The 16,140-nt window shown below is 44.1% G+C and overlaps 1 protein-coding gene across 1 annotated transcript in view; it reads left to right on the top strand.

The window, feature by feature from the left end:
* The first annotated feature begins 3,472 nt into the window (after positions 1-3,472).
* Positions 3,473-16,140, top strand: part of PDE10A (phosphodiesterase 10A) — a 174,384-nt gene continuing 161,716 nt past the window's right edge. The window contains 1 exon segment of the mRNA XM_017813754.1: positions 3,473-4,328. Coding sequence (XP_017669243.1) covers positions 3,473-4,328 — 856 coding nt within the window.

The following is a 16,140-nucleotide window of genomic DNA, read 5'->3' on the forward strand; positions in this document are numbered from 1 at the left end:
GCTTGCCCAGTCAAGAAGCAGGTGACCAATCAGGTATGAATTGCCAATGGTTAATGAAAACTAAGCTAATGAATAGTTTGTAAATAACCCTTAACCTGAAAGCTGCTTTTCTAGAATATCTGATAATTTCTTACAAATCAAAATGTGTTTTGCTTGGTTTGATGATTATACACGTACACATTTATACATGCACAATTGACATGCCTTGTATAAATAGATAGATATCCAGTTTCAGGCATTAATATTTGAACAACTGCAGTTTGGGTGAACAGCAACTGAAGAATTTAGTGAAGATTAGCACAGTTAAACAAGATTTCTACAGTTATAAGTTGACGATGTAAAGTTTCAGAAATTTACTCTTGGTATTGACAGAACAATTGGGACTAGTCTGTCTAAAGCAGTTACTTTAATTTTTTCAGGTGACTAGCTCTTGTTTTTTGTTGGTCATTTCAGTCGGATTATCTCTAATTTTAAACATTTTAGTATTAGAGATTTTCCAATAAGAAGTTGTTAATTGTTAAAAAAATAGGCTGCAATAACAAAACACAGTTCACTAAAATTTTGTTTCCATTAGCTAAGATTTCTCTTGGAGAATTTAAATGTTTGCTGGATCTCTAGTCATTGTGCAGCATTTACCACGGAAAAACCTCTATATTTAATGGACTTAAGGAAATAAAAGCATCTCACACAAATAGACGTGAGATATAAGTTATTAAACTGTTTTGATAAAGTCATACAAATATACTAAGAGGAAGTGAATTACAAAAGCAGATTCAGTTTTCTGCATTTCAGTTCAGGATTTTTAAGCAACAGGAGGTTTTAAGAACCATGTAGATAGAAGCACATTAGTAAAACCTGCCCTATCTGAGTTTTTTTGTATTGTTTTGCAGTTTTTTTGTTCTTTTAATTAGAGTTTTTAATATGTTTTTGCATTTAAAACCTTTTGCAGAATCTGTGGATTGTTTCTTACTGTAACAGAACATTCAGCTGCTGGAAATGCACTTTAATTTGAAAGCGTTGTTATTTTCAGAGGAGCATCTCTTGCAGCCTTACAGATTGATACATAAAGACTCTAACAGGAGCTGGTGGGTATTTTAGCATTAAAAGAAATCCCGAAATGATAATATAAAATACTTCAACGATTTGAAATAAAAGCCAAAAGCGTAGGTTTATACTGTTTTCAAGGAAGGAGTCGAAATTCGAAAGAGCGACCCTAATTTTGAAGCGAAATAGGAAGACTGCGGTAGTTTGATGAGGACTCCCGCAGACACCTGGACCCGGTAACGCAGCACCTAGAGTGGCGGCGGACGACACAAAGGTCTGATCTCCGGGAAGGTAGAGGAGGAAAACAGAATCTCCCGCGTTTCGGGTGCCCTGCTGGCAGCGACCGCAGAAACATCTTTTTCGCCAGTGCCTGCAACGGTTCCAGCGGTGTCCGCTCCAGCCGCGCTCCGCGGGGCAGCGCCCGCCCTGGCTGCGCCGGGGCCCCGCCGCATCGCAACAAAATCTGCTGCCAGCGGCACGGCGGCGGCCCCGGCTGGGTGGGCACCACCGCTGCCGCAGCTTCTCCGCCCGCTGGCGGGTGGGAGCTCCGGGGGGACGCGCCGTCTACCCGAGGAGCGCCGTTCCCTCCGCTCCGTCCAGGTACCTGCGGCGAGGAAGCCGCGGCCGCGCCGTCCTCCCGCGGCGGGGTGGCCCTGCGGCGTGTGCGGTCCCCCTCAGTCCAGCCCTGCAGGTGCCCCCCGCGCTGGCGGTCGGCGCCGTGGTGCCCGAGGGAGCTGCCAGCCTGGTGCTCGGGCAGCGGGCACTGAGCCTCAGCGCCCCTTCCGAGGGCGGGGGAAGCCCCGCTGCCCGGCAGCTGCCCGCCGGGCGAGGGGAGGCGACGGCCGGGCAAGGGGGCCCCCGTCCAGGTGAGCTCCGCCGCCTGCACGGGAGCCCGAGTGATAAACGATGCTCGCCCGTTCCCGGCGCTGACAGGGCTGAGGGGCGAGGCTGTCCCGGGAGGGCAGCCGGCGGAGGGCTGCCCGCAGCCCGGGAGCTCCGTCGCGCTCATCAGCGGCGCGGGGCGTCAGCTCTACGGCGCCTGCCGTCCCACCTGGCCCGAAGGGATTGCCCCGGCAGGGCTGAGGAGAGCCCTACTGCCGATTGGCGACGCTGGCCCCCTTTCCCCGCTACCAGAGGTGAACTCTGGTGGGCTCGGACCTCTCTGCCCGCCTCTCGACGGCCGCTGGCGCCCAGGACAGAGGGAGTTTAGGGCGAAAACGAAATACGCAGGGCCAAGGCTTTCAGCGCGGTTCTCGGGCCCTCTCCGATTTGAGCCCATCTTCGGGCTTCCCTTGACCGGCCGTTCCCCCGGCGGCTGCCCCGCTGAGGGACACGGTAGCGCTGCCCGCCGAGGCGCCGTGCAGGCGGGACGGGCGGACTGTGCCCGGGCTGGCGGGGCGAGGCGGTGGCGGCGGAGTGCTCCCCCGACGGGGGCTGCGGGTCGGGACCCCAAATGCCAGGGGACATCAGCGCCGGTGCTGGGTGGCGGCTGGCCGCTGCGACAGGCTCGCTGACGAGCAGCGGCTCCTTTGCCGGCGAAGCAAGGCCGGTGGCAGCCCCAGGGCCACGCTGCACACGAGGGAAGGGTCTGAGACGGCCCCTCGGGGGGTCGGAGGGCTGGGGCTGAGGGGTGGGTGGCTGCTAGTGTGCCAAGTTGTGGGGAGGGCGGGGAGGGGGCTGAAACAAACACGTGTGATGGGGAGGGACTGTGCCTCTTCGCATAGGGACAGTGTTGGATGTCCCATAGAAACGGAGGGGCAGTTCTGTGGCGTCTCCATTCCAGGCACCGCAGGGCGTCTGCCTTTTGATCTCAGCGGCTGGAAATATACGTTTAAAATAATGAGACCGCATAGGGAGGATCTTTTCCTCGTGTCTCTCCTCGCGTTCCCTTTAGGTAACCGCTGTGCCGTAGTTCCCGTGTGCGCGCCTGGCAATGAGAGGATGGGAGGGAGGGAGGCAGACTGGGAAGCGCTGGCTCCGCCAGTGGGCGTTTTCTGGCGGCCGGGGCTGCTGCTGGAAGCGGCACTGCAGTGATTGTATCTGCCTCTTTGCAGGCGAGTGCGCACATACGGGGCAATATTTGCCTCGCTCGAAGAAAATACAGATTGTTGCCGTTTTCTTGCTCTGAATGTGAGGTGGGAGCATGGGGAAAAGCGGACTTTAAAAGGGGATTGGAACCGTTTAGCGGTCAGTAGCGCCCTGTCCCTCTGGCCTAAAGGGGGAACGGAAATGTGAGGATTTTATGAGGGCGGGGAGCCGGAGTGCGAAGGAAATAGTGCCCGGGGGTTGCCGGAGGGAACGAAGGACCGATCCACGGTAACCCCTGGTTTGGCTCCGTCCTTTTTCGGCTTCCTCTTTCGCTTTAGTCCGGTATCTCTCCTAGGCGTCCTGCCTTAAACTGCCGGGAAAGGGAGGGAAGAGCGGAAGCATGTCCAACCCGGAGAAGCGGATCTTATCCCGCCCCTCGGCCCCCCTGGCTGCAGCACTCGGGGAAAAGCCCGGCTCCGGCAGCCGCCTGCTCCACTCCCATGGCCAGAGCGGTGGAGGTGGAGGCAGCGGCGGGTCTCCTCCTCCTCCCCCCGCTCCTGGAGGCGGCTCGGCTGCCTACAGCTCCCTCTCTGTCCTCCTGACAACCACCAGCAGCAGCAGGAGCCGCGCTGCAGGGACAGCCTCTTCTGCCGTCTCCGCCAGCATCGTCTCCAGAGCGGCAGCGGCTCCTTTCCTCGCTCCAATCCCCTCCTTTTCCTCCGCTTCTCCATCTTCTTTTTACTTCTTGCCGCCGCCGCCTCCTCGTTTCCCCTCCTCGTTTTCCTTTAACCTCACAAGTCTCCAAGGGAGGGAGGGAGGAGGAGAGGCAGCGAGAGCGGCAGGAGGAGGAGGAGGAGGAAGAGATGTTGGCGGAGCAGCAGCAGCAGCAGCTCACTTGATCGCCCATCCAGGCGGCAGCGGCAGGAGGAGACTCTTCTGTTCTTCCTTCATCCAGGGCTTGCTGCTCCGTTCCGCAGCCGGCGGCCCTCGGCAGCACCACTCCCGGCCCCTCCTCTCCCCAGCCGCCTCTCGCCCGTGGTCCTGCAATTCCCTCGCTGCTGCAGCAGCAGCAGCCCGCGGCGACGGGATCCGAGGAGGCGACGGCCCCGGCGGGAGCAGGACTCCTAGGCGGCAGCAGCGGCAGAGAGGCGCCTTCTTCTCCTTCTCGTCTCCCCTGCTCCTAGGGCCAGACATGGAAGATGGATCTAATTCTGCAAGCTGCTTTAGGAGGTTTACGGACTGTTTCTTGAATACAAGTAGGTACCGGAGCGCTGTGCCCGGCGGCGGGTCGCGCGTGTCTCGGGGGAATGCGAAGGGCTGTGTCCGAGGCTGGGTGCATGCCTTGTGGAAAGGGCATTTCTTTGTGAGTGGGGAGGAGGCGAGGACACAAAGGGGCCGTATACGTGGGGCGTGCGTGGACGCATGGAGGAGCGGCCGGGTGTGTATTGAGGATGCACGGACAAAGGGGATGCTCAGTGTAACTGAATGCTCTTTGTGGGAGCTGTCTGTAAACGCCTCGAGGATTTCGGCATCGTTCCGGGATCAGACAACTCAATGTATATGTATGTCAGCCCTTTACTTGGTACATGCTTAATTTGCTCAGGAATGACACGTAGGGGATTGGAGACTGTCCCCCCTACTTACTTGAAGTAACAATAAGGAAGCATTATGGTATTGGCAGTTGACAGAAATGCGGCGACGGAAGACCGAAAAGGGTGAAATGGATCGCTTCTTTCTGCATCCCCCGTCAGATCTGCCACGCGCGGTCACATTCCATATTTCTGATCCGGCTTTGGTACCGGGTGCCGCCTTCCACTGGCCGTGGCTCGTTGTAAGGCGGGCCAGGAGCCGGAGAGGAAACATGTGCTCCTTGCTACTGGGGGGTTGGCGCTGGAACGGGGGTAGTGACCGGCTGGTGGGGAGGGCGGAATAAAGGGGGCACTGAGGAGCTCCGTACAGGGCGCCCCGCAGCCAGCCGTTCCCAAACCCTCGCCGGCTCCCACCGAGCCCGAACGCGGGGGAAGGGCGCGGGGCCGCGCTCTTGCCTTGCCAGGAGACGAGAGTGGGGCCGGAGCTGCCGCTCGGCCTTCTCTTGGTGAGGAGCTTGGCGAGTGCCCTCCCCGTGCTGGCCGGGGGAGTCCGGCGGGAGCGGCCCGAGCCCCGAGGCGGGCTGTGGGAGCGGAAAGGAGGGCTTCGCACGGCAGAAACTCCCCGTTCTCGGGGATGCGGCCCGGCTCCCCTTCGGGTGTCTCGCCCCGAGCCTCCTGGTGCCGCCAACCCCGCTCCGAGGTGCTTCCCTGACACGCCGCGTCCCGCAGGGTGGGCGCCCCCGGGGCTGGGGCGGCCCTGGAGCGCCCGCAGCTTCGGGCCGAAACCTCCCGGGGTCAGGTTGCCCGTGCCCCACAGCCAGGAAGGGAAATGTGCTGGGCTTCGGTGTGGTAATGGGACGAATGAATTTCCAAGCAGAGCGTGTTATCTGGGCAGAAATAATTTTTTTTTATTTTATAAAAAACTTTTTTTCTTGCCCAGTGTTTTGATGCTTAGGTGACTTCAATCAGCTGCGGCTATTTATTTCTTTTTGTGACAGTTCCTTAATTTGTAGATATATGTCTTAATGTGTCCCTAGACTTGCATTTAATCTTTTAGTATACTTTGATAAAGGTGGCTTTTTGGATACAGGTGAATTGTATATAGTTCACACATGTATTCATTTTGGGTGTGTGTGAAGAACTATGGAGATGTTTGCCGAAATCTCATTATTTGTCTTATTGTCTTACAGCTGTCTTTAGCACAAGAGCCTGCAGTTGTGGTAGTACTAGTGTTCCACGGTAGAGGTGAATAAAAATGATTATATATTTGCTGCACTGTCTTTTTGAAACTTTATTCAATAGTTGATCGTGTTACAGAGCCACATACTTGTTTAGTCTTGAGGCCTGAAGGGAATCCTAAGCTCTTGTAGTTTTAATTTTCTCTGTGTTTGAGGGGGTAGAATGATGCCATGCATGTTTTAAAATAAGTGGTCTTGGGAGCAAGGGACCAAGCCAGGGAATGTGTGTCATGTAGGGCAATTCACTCCTGTGCTAGATTAGGAAAAACATGATGTGGAAAACATAGTCTCTGTTCAAAACAGCTTTAAAAGTAGTGGTGAATTCAACTTAAGCTATTTTATGAACACTTGAACACAACGAACTTGGTCATCTTTCACTGATTGTGACCTCTGACTGAAGATTTTCCGGCAGGCAGGAAAGGAGCAGAACTATTCTTTCCCCTGTGAATTTACTGACGTCTAAGAAGACATGCAGCCTCTCTCTCTGTGGAAACACTTTTCCATGTTCTGCAGCCTGCTCTCATGCAACTTTCAAGAACTTAAATGTCTTATATCTCTACTCCTCTCTTGAATGTGATTGAAACTGACCAATGGGCTCAAAAGATATTAGTGAGATCAGATGGACACACATCCCCATGCATTGCGTATATACATATGTGGACACCTCCCTCCCTCCCCAAGTGATTGCATAACTGATTTCCTTAGGAAACCAGGCTGAAAAAAGGAGTGGAGGGAAGTTAAACAAGATACTATTCAGATCCAGTGAAGCTACTGCAAAGAACACTTGTCAACTGTTTGGAGTACTGTGCACAGTGCTGGTTACAGTGCAGCCGGAAGGCTGTCATTGTTTTGAAGAGGATGAGATAATGTAAAATAATGAAGATAATATTCTGCGTCTCATAGGTTTTGTTTCCTAAAGCATATTTTAGGTTCTAAATCATACTTATATACATATATACATTTGACTTTAAAGACAAAAAGAAGTCTAAATATTTTCGCAGAGAAACTGAGGAGTTCTGTAGGGAACAGAATTGAGATGAGCCCTTTTGGAAAGGAGATTTAAAAGTGATATAACAGAATCTTTTCCACGAGTGGAAAACAGTGAAATTGCTGGAGAGGTATTCTTCTTTCACCTCTGAGCTCTTTTGACTTGTGAGCTCTCCAGTCAGGATTTTGTTAGAAGATTCTTGATATTAAAATTTTAGATTCTGCAATACACGGTTTGCGCCATATCTGACTCATTTAGTTTTCAATATTCCCAATGAAGCACTGGACTGCGAAAGCTTATATGAAGTTTTTGTGGTGTGAATTGTTTTTCTTAACTGTTTAAAATCTTGATGCATAACATGGTGTTTTAAGAAACTTTTAGTATCGAATATCCTGGATCAATAGTCCAGTGGAGTTCTATCATATTTAAGATACTGCAAGTTACCAGATATCCCATATTTCAGGTTTCTGGGAAATGTCTTACATTTAGGGGAGCATCACATCTTCCTTCAACGTTCAAGATCTCTAAAGGTGCACATATAGCATATGTCATCTGTGTGCCAGTGTGCCATGAGTCTACTGACAGGTATGAATATTTTACAGTAAGCTGTCTTTCTGCTGGTCAGAAAATTATCAACATAATGTTATTTTATACAGTTACTTTTTTTTCTGGCTTTTTTCTGTTTGTTTGTTGGAGATGCAGCAACTTTATCCTGTACCTTCACATGCCAGATGCTAAGACTTTCTGATTAAGAAGTACTTAAGGAAAGAATGGATGTAGTAAGATCTGTAGTTCTGGAAGAAAATAGCAATTAAAGTTTAAATAAAATTAAAATTATTCCTGTTACCTACACTATTGGGAAAGTTAATCTTGGCTTGATTCTCATTTTTTTTCTGGTATGTGTATTCATTTTTTTCAGTCAGGGTGTTTTAAGCCAAATGCTGATCTTCAGCGATGAATCCCTTATGTAAAGGTGGACAGGGTTTGGTTGTACAATTAGATCATACTTAAAATTTAGATGATATAAAAAAAAAATTCATCATGATGTAAAAAGTTTTCAACCCGTGGATTCTGTCTCTGGGTTCACTGAAAGCAAAATTGTCACTTAAGTGGTATATAGTTAAGTGGTGTCTTTCAGTGGTTGCCATCAGGACTGGTGTTTCATAGTATCACACTTTCCTTTAGCATATAGGAATACCATGTATCCTGGTCTGCAGCACTGCCATTCTGTTTAGTGGGATAACAGAAAAATATATAGGGCAGACAGCAAGGAATGGCATGGAATGAAAACCATGTAAGCACAAGCAGGTAACAGTGAAGAAGGGCTTGTTTGTCCAAGTCAGGTGTTTTTGCAAATGGTTGTCTATAAGACATGCAGTATACATTTGAAATAACTAATTCTCTGTCACTTTGACTCCTCAGCTCTGCTGCCCGTGTTTGCCTGATGGCTTGGGGTTACCTAGCACTCATAAGCCTTGAGAAAGGAGGAAACACCTTCACTGTTAACTCAGTAACCTTGCTCCTCCTGTAAAATGGACTGCGGAAAGTGTGATTATGCACACTGGGATAGTGTAGGTGAGTTGGGAGATGGTTTCTTTCTGCCACTTGTGTGAGGAGGATGCCAGCTCATTTATGATTCTAACACAAGGCTGGCAGCTCCGTTCACCCCATTTGTGTCCTTATTCCCTTTGCTCATGTTTAAGCCATACATTCCAGCTGGATATGGTGAAAACCTGAAACATAAAGATGAGTTTTTATTTGGCATATATATGACTTAGTGACTTGATTTTGAAATAGTCGTGTAAATGTTTATTTCCACTGATGATCCAGGACATATACTTGGCTGACTTGCTTTTATATCATCTGTTGTACAGATCAGTACAACAGTAACTTTTATTTAGTTTTAAGATTTTATGCTGTCTTCTAATACAGCTAGAGCATGCCTAACATTCTCTGAGCATTATCAAATCATGAAGTCGGTTTTAGATTCAGAAAATTAAGAATGAGAGTCTGTGAATGAATGGATTTATAACTTGGAAATGGCTTATGCAGCTTGTTGGTTGATGTTAACCTTGTCTGTGTTTAAAATCATATTTCAATTTGAGTCTAGTATCAGCTCAATTTTTAATGTACTTTAAAAAGTATTTTAGTTTCAAGTCATTAATACTTTAAAATTCAATTTTTTCTTTTACAATATTCTAATTTTGCACTGCTGGCACTGTTATCATATTTTAAAAGGAAGCTAAAATCATAAGTAAAAATATATAAAAAGAAAAGGGCTGTTTGAGTTTTTTTTTTAATTGTTTTTATACTCCCTCTGCTGGCTGTTTCAATTACAAGTACCTGTACTCAAACATTTTTACTAAATCTGCTCTTCCTTTTACTGTTTTATCAAATAAGCAGTAAAGTGCATTGATTTCAATCTGTATTTAAATTTTCTTAAAAAAAGTATAATTGTTAAATGAAGAACACTATTTGCAGGAATGGAAAGTCTGACACTTTTTTTATGGAGCAAAGTTTTTATTTTTGTTATACCCTGTATTGATTTGAACTCCTGTCCTAAAAACGAGTGAATCTTTGAGTGTGTCGACTGCATCTTCACTAGTAAATACCACAGAAATAACAATTCATGTATTATTCCAAAAGATTTGGTTATCTATTTCATTTGTTGTAACAAATTTAGTGCCCAGCTTTGTTTTATGCAATAAAGCATAAATAATGATGCTATGTTTTGTTATGTTAAAAAAAAAAATTGAGTCATGAGTTTGACTTACATCTACTTAATTAGCTACAAGGCTGCACTCGAATTATTCTGCAGATGTAATCGATAATTTCTTAAGGTACTGGTTTTGTTACAGTAATAGTGTACAATAGTGTTCATCCAAAATATTTATAGCACCCAAAAATTATAATGCTTCATAACTTCAGAGGTTATATGCAAGGGTTGCTGTATGTATTATTGAAATGAAGACATTGCATTCCCCATGGGTGTCAATAATGGCTAAAACAGTTCAGTATTTCTTGTTGGTATTTCTGCTAAAGATCCAGACTGCTTTGTAGTGTCCTCACTTGTGCTGGTACTTGGCTTCCCACGGTCGGAGTTTGAAGAGTGCCACCTACTGATTGACAGCTCCGAGAGCGCTACTGCCTTTCCTGTCTGAAAGCTCTCGCAGCTCAGCCTCTCTTATCTTGTGGGATGTGACAAGTTGATGCAGTTGAACCTGGCAACTGTGTTGAATCAAGTCCCAGCTTTGACCTCTTCTATTAAATGATGCTATTTTTTTTTGCTAATTTGTTTCAAGGTGAGGACACAGGGTTTTCATCCTGCGAGGTGGGCTTCCCTTGCCCCCCTTGTCCCCTTTTTAAAAGCTTTTGAGAAAGTGGTATATTTCTGTAGTTTCTTCACCACTCCTTGTCAAGCTGTCATAATTAGTGTGGGAGGAACCAGCCTGGCTGATGTTTATTGAAGACTTTGGCTTCTGCTATGCCAGACGATGTAATGATGTGTTGCACACTCGAATGAGACAGTTCAAAAGGCACATAACAAATCCATAGTCATGACTTTGTTAACAAACGAACATTTCAGAATGCTTATGATGTGATTTTTTTACAGGGGAGAAGGACAATCTTGTTAATAAGTTCTAAATTTTTTTATGGTAAATTCATGAATTCATCTTTACTATTAGTGCCCTCTGAGAATGCTTTATTTCAACATAGAAGTATGCTAATTGTGTTCTTAAAAAAAAAAACCAACCTGGCAAGTGTATGAACTAGTTTAAAAAAGTGTATCATTTACATACTTACAAAGAACTCCTTTATTTCAAAATTCTTTTAATATATCTTTTTCTCAGTGATTTATTACCACAGGAAGCTTTCTTAATTCCAAGTTCCTAAGCAGCTTGTCACAGGTGGCATTAATAACAAAAAAATATTGGTTTTATAAATTTCATATTCCTTTGAAAAATACATTGATAGCAAGTTTTAGTTTGGGTGAGATTTTTAGTGATAAAATATGACGTCATTAAGAGATGCCAAGTCTTAAAGCTCAGAAGGACTAGAGATGGAGCCACTGTATCACTTGAAGGCTTTCTGAAAAGTTCTGACTCAAAAATACTAAAAGAGAAGGCTTTTGGATGTTATTTACTATCTTCAGAGAAGCCATACTAATGTTATTGGTATCTAATTAAAATAATAATAAAATAAAACTAAATGTAGAAGCAGCAGTAGTAATCTAACCTTCTTTAATGTTGGGACCCAAAGAAGAGATTGTCAGGGTCTGAGACCAGTTAATCCACCTTCCTTCTGGAAACTGTGAAGATTTAATGCTTTCATTAGCACTTATTGATCTGATTCCTTATTTCTGCATTATTAACCAACTCTCGTGCAGCAGAGCTGTACTTCTCTTAACAAAGTTTATTCAGCTGTTAATGATTTCAACATTCTTTCTTCCTCTTACCCTTTCACTTGCATCAGAAAGAAATCCCCTAATGTCAAGCCACAAATACTTCCTAAAGAAAAGTAAACTTTTGCATCTGAAATTCTAATAACTTTGTACAGGAACCTCACATCTCTAATCCTTCTGACCCATATATACCCAGAATAGCAGGTTTTTGCAGCTGCTGACAAGCATTGCTATGCTCACCTTAATAGTACTGCTTGCTTTGCTTCACCCTGGCGGGAAATTTTGGAAGTAAAGATGCCCCTTTCTTTGTCATATATATTTTAGTAGGATTTCTGCAACATTAGGGTGTTCTGCTGCTTCAGAGAATAAAATACTTAGCCTGAATTATGGGAGTTAAATGTGCATCCTTTTTATTATTTTGTAGTTTTCCTCACTGCCTAGTTTTTATATCCCCATTATATTTCTTCCATAGTACCTTATTTTATTTGCTTCCAAACTGGATAAAGCTATTACCCTCTCTTCTAATGGTCTTTGACTTAGTCTAAAGAAAAAAAAAATTGTCTCAGTGTTTCACTAATGCTCTTTTTTTCCCTAACACATAGCAGTTAAGTTTATGATAACTCACTCTTTCACTTACACTGGGTTTTTTGTGTCTATATTTTGGTTGTCTTTCATGCATATACAGATACCTTGACAACTTTTCTAGAGTGAATTTTTTTTTGGAACACAGCTCAGTCAGTTATCCTTTCTTTGTATGGCTTTCTCTCTTTCAGTTGTATCTGTAATTTCAACTTAATATAATTTCCTCCTTGTCCACCCATCAGCTTATTTTAGCTGATGTTTCCATCTTGATTGCTGAATTGTTTTGATTTCGTTTCTTCCAGCAGTGGGCTGGTGTCTTAGCCTGTTCTTTTTACAGTGTTTTTATTTTACCTGACTGCTTTTGTTGAGTGAAGGCACTATGGTGCTGTTGCTCTTCTTCTGGTATAGCTCGCTTCAGCGGTATTGTCTGTTTTTTTTAGGTAAGATGAAATTTTGCATGGTAGTTTGAAAATGCTCACTATGTGTTCTGTATTTGTGGTGAGTCATTGTATTTCCTAATCTGCCACTGTCTGCCCAACCCTAAGTGTGATGTCAGTAGAAATTTTTTTCTTGCTTTTTTTTAAGCACACGTAACACTGATGAAAGTTACTGTTTGATGTAACAGGAAACTGAACTCATCTGTTCTCAAAACAGGCATTGCCTTAGCTAGTATGCTCAGGTTTCATTGTGTCAGGCTCCTGTGCCTCATTCTTGAGAGCAAATTGCTTTTGTGTGGATGTGTCTCACTGTTCCTGTGTCTCCGGTTTTCACCAGTAAAGACTCCTGAGACAATTACCCTTGGAAAGCTGCTTTTTCATGCATCTTGAGTCTTAAATGTAGTTCTTTAGCCTTCAGCTCATGGTTATGAATGCAAGAAGGTTTTGGGATAAGAGGTGCCTTTTGAGAAGTTCTTTGAAGACATCAGAGAGTGTGGATGACCTGCAGTTTCCAATATCTATAGAACAGTGCATCTCTCATACAACTTTTGGCTTAGCTCTTGTGGTGGTAGAAAGAACTGGATCATTTGGCGTGTTGTAGGAACTTTAACAGACTTTTTTGTGGGTAGGAATTTGTAGTTTGCATGGTTGTTTCAAATATTTTTTGGACTTTTTTCGGAGTAATAAGCAATGCTTATACTTTTTGAGCTAAGCACAGAGAGAGTGTGGGCTAGAGCTTTAGACCTGTCCATTCTGCTTAATTTTGAGAGTGCTCCTTGGTCCAGTTTAGGCTGATGCCTAACTGTCTGCATGTGTGTTGGGAGTAAGCAAAGGGGGACTGTTCCCAAAGGGCAGTGCTGTACTTTCCTCTTCTGACCTGGAGAAAGGAGGGGAGTTTAGCTTTGCAGACACAAGCTGTGTCATGCCCCTGTACTTTTTGGCTAGAGATCAGGCCCTGGGCTGTTTTAATTACTTGTATAAGGACATAGCCATATGGACCAGCAGAGGAACCAAACAGTCTAAACTGTTTGTGGCAGTAGGCAAACCTTGTTTCTGCAGACCTTTTTTCTACAGACCAAGTTCTCCTAGAGAATGAACCACAAGCTCTACAAAATCCTGAATGAAAGATGCATCCAGTGAATAAGGGACCATTGTTGGAGGACATGGCTTGCTGCCCGACTCAGTGCAATTATTTATATTTAAGGTCTTTGTCTCCTCAACTTGCTGCTTTAAACGAATTTTTGAAAGTTGTGGCTAAAATGTGTAAATGAATGTTCACAGGGGAACATGAAGATACAAAGTTTGTCAGTTGACAAGGATGAATGAAGTGTGTGTGGTGATATCACATATCTTAAGTTAAAGAAAAATGATGGAGACATATCCATCCATGACAGTAGTATTGAAGGGGTAGAAATCAGAAGCAGAAAAGGGATTGTAATGGTAAGAGAAGATAACATTTTTTTGCTCAAAAGAATGCAATTACAGCAGAAGAAAATGTTCATCCTTATAGTGAAAGCTATTTATAAACTATGAGAAGTTTCTTTTGGGGTAGATGAAAGGTGTGATATATAAATATCTCTCAGCAAATCATTAAATGTCTAGGAAATCTCTTCAGTGAAGTATAAGATTTCACTGAAGTGTAAGATATAAGATGACCATTTGTGTGTTACTTTTTAATGTCACAAATGTTTTGTTTCTGCTTAACTATAACTTTTTCCTCTTTAACAACAACATCAGTGGTGCCTGGTGAATATTATAAACTTGATGAAGGTAATTACAGATAATGTTTTAATTTAGTTCTTTACTTTTTATAGCTTAATATTCATGGATCAGCCAACTGCTGTTTGACAATCTCTTGTTTATTCCAGCTGACAGTGTCTTTTACTATTTTTTAAGGTCACTGAAAGTTTACCCTATGTGTTTTTTCTTTTTTTTTTTTTTTAATGCTTAGTTGTAGTTTAATAACTTATCCACCTTGTTCCTGCTCTTTTTCTAACAGTTTATTAAAGTGTAATTTGGCTACACATGCCTTTTCTCTGTCTCTTAACATGAGTTTCCTTGGATGGCTCTATCTGTGGATATGTTGTGACTATAGCAAACATCACTGTGGTTGGTTAGTTTGCTGATGTGACCTCTTGCTTTTCATGACAAGCCTTTGTGCTTGTTTACAAGATGATGTTGCAGGTGTTACCCTCTGATTTGACTGCAAGGCTAATTTTTTTGTTTGTTTTTGTTCATTCAGCTGTTTGTACCTTTTTAAAAATATGTTGATCTACTCTCTTAGCGCTTTGCAACATTTCATTATAACAACTTGTGTTCGAATCAAAGCAACTAGCTGTTCTGCTGTGCCGAGAAAGACTTTTTTCCTAAGTGCTTGTAAAAAGGCGGCTTTTGTTTTTCTTGTTTCACAATTTTGCTGTTTATGGAGCTGAAGGGAGGAATTGTAAGGAAGTTGAAATCTGCTATATATATCAAAATTGAAAAGAGAACATGAGAACAGTTACACAGTTATATTGAGCAATATTGGAATTTTTAAATTTTCTTGCTACAACATAAATTGGTAAGGCTTAAGTTTTGTTTAAATATAGAAATGTCCTGCTCTGAACTTCACTTTGGAACTTAAAATTCAGTTGACAAACTGGTTCTAAAGTCTCTTAAAATACTTTTATATTGGCTTATACTAATATGATTTTGATAGGTTTTAGACATCAGAGATGAGCTTTGGCAATTCTACTAGTGCCAGCTGAGGTACCTAACCTGTGTTCCTCTGCTGGAAGTCACTACCAGCTCAGCAGCAGTAGCAGAAAAAAGGCTCAAGCACATTGGCTTCCTAACTTGCGATACATGCAAAGGTGAATGTCTGCTAGCTTACTGAGCTGTAGGCTGCTGTGATGGATGAAGAAACACAAAGATGACCTTGGGTCCTACTCATGTACTGGTGATCTCTAGAAGCAGATTACAAGAGGCTGTTAGGAGCAACGAGGACATAAACCTGCTTGCTTCATCCCCTGTCAATGCTGGAAAGTATCTGACTCCAAAGCAAACTGTTTTAGGAAGCTGAGATATGGCAGGTTCCTGTTGAGTAGAGTAAGTTTTCTGTTAGTTAACTTCCTGAATAAGTTCAGGAAGTTGATTTTGTGTAGTCAAAGGTTCACCAGTGCTGATGGGAAGCCTGTTGACACGTCAGCCTATTGCTGGGAGCTGATGAGAGGATAACCCCCCCCTTTCATCAGCAGCTCATCTTAGATCAACTTGGCTGTGCTTGGTACGCTTACGCCATAGTTTCATGGTCACTTGAAGTTCACGTAAACTAACCCTCCTGTTTAAATAAATGGTCTAATTCTTCCTCCTTAAGGCTGCTCTTTCTATACATGAGTACTCCTCCCTTTTGCAGGCACATTTGTGAGTTGAAAGTACATGTTTAAAACATGTTATTTAACATGGAAGATGGGGATATAGCATGATTTATGTAATATAAATTTTGCTATCTTGGAAGTCAGCTTTATGAAGGTCTCTACTTGTATGCTCAGGGTTTTTTGTTTTAGTGTTTGGGTTTTTTTCCCCACAAGACTTTTACTTCTCTTGCCCAGTACTTCACCTAGCCTACAATGTGCATGATGTAGACAGGAAGTATTACTTGTTATCTTCTTTTCTTTGTAGCAAACCCCAAATCCTTCTAATTCTATAGTGAAGACCTTTCACAAAGATGGAACTGCTATTTGTTTTTGGGGCTTTTCTACTGGTGGTAGTTGCATAAAAGTTTTCTGGGAATGAAATACATTTTTTTTCATAGAATCACAGAATAGCCTCAGTTGGAAGGCACCCACAAGAT

The sequence above is a fragment of the Lepidothrix coronata genome, unplaced genomic scaffold, assembly GCF_001604755.1.
Source record: "Lepidothrix coronata isolate B3197 unplaced genomic scaffold, Lepidothrix_coronata-1.0 Scaffold42, whole genome shotgun sequence".
Classification (NCBI taxonomy): domain Eukaryota; kingdom Metazoa; phylum Chordata; class Aves; order Passeriformes; family Pipridae; genus Lepidothrix; species Lepidothrix coronata.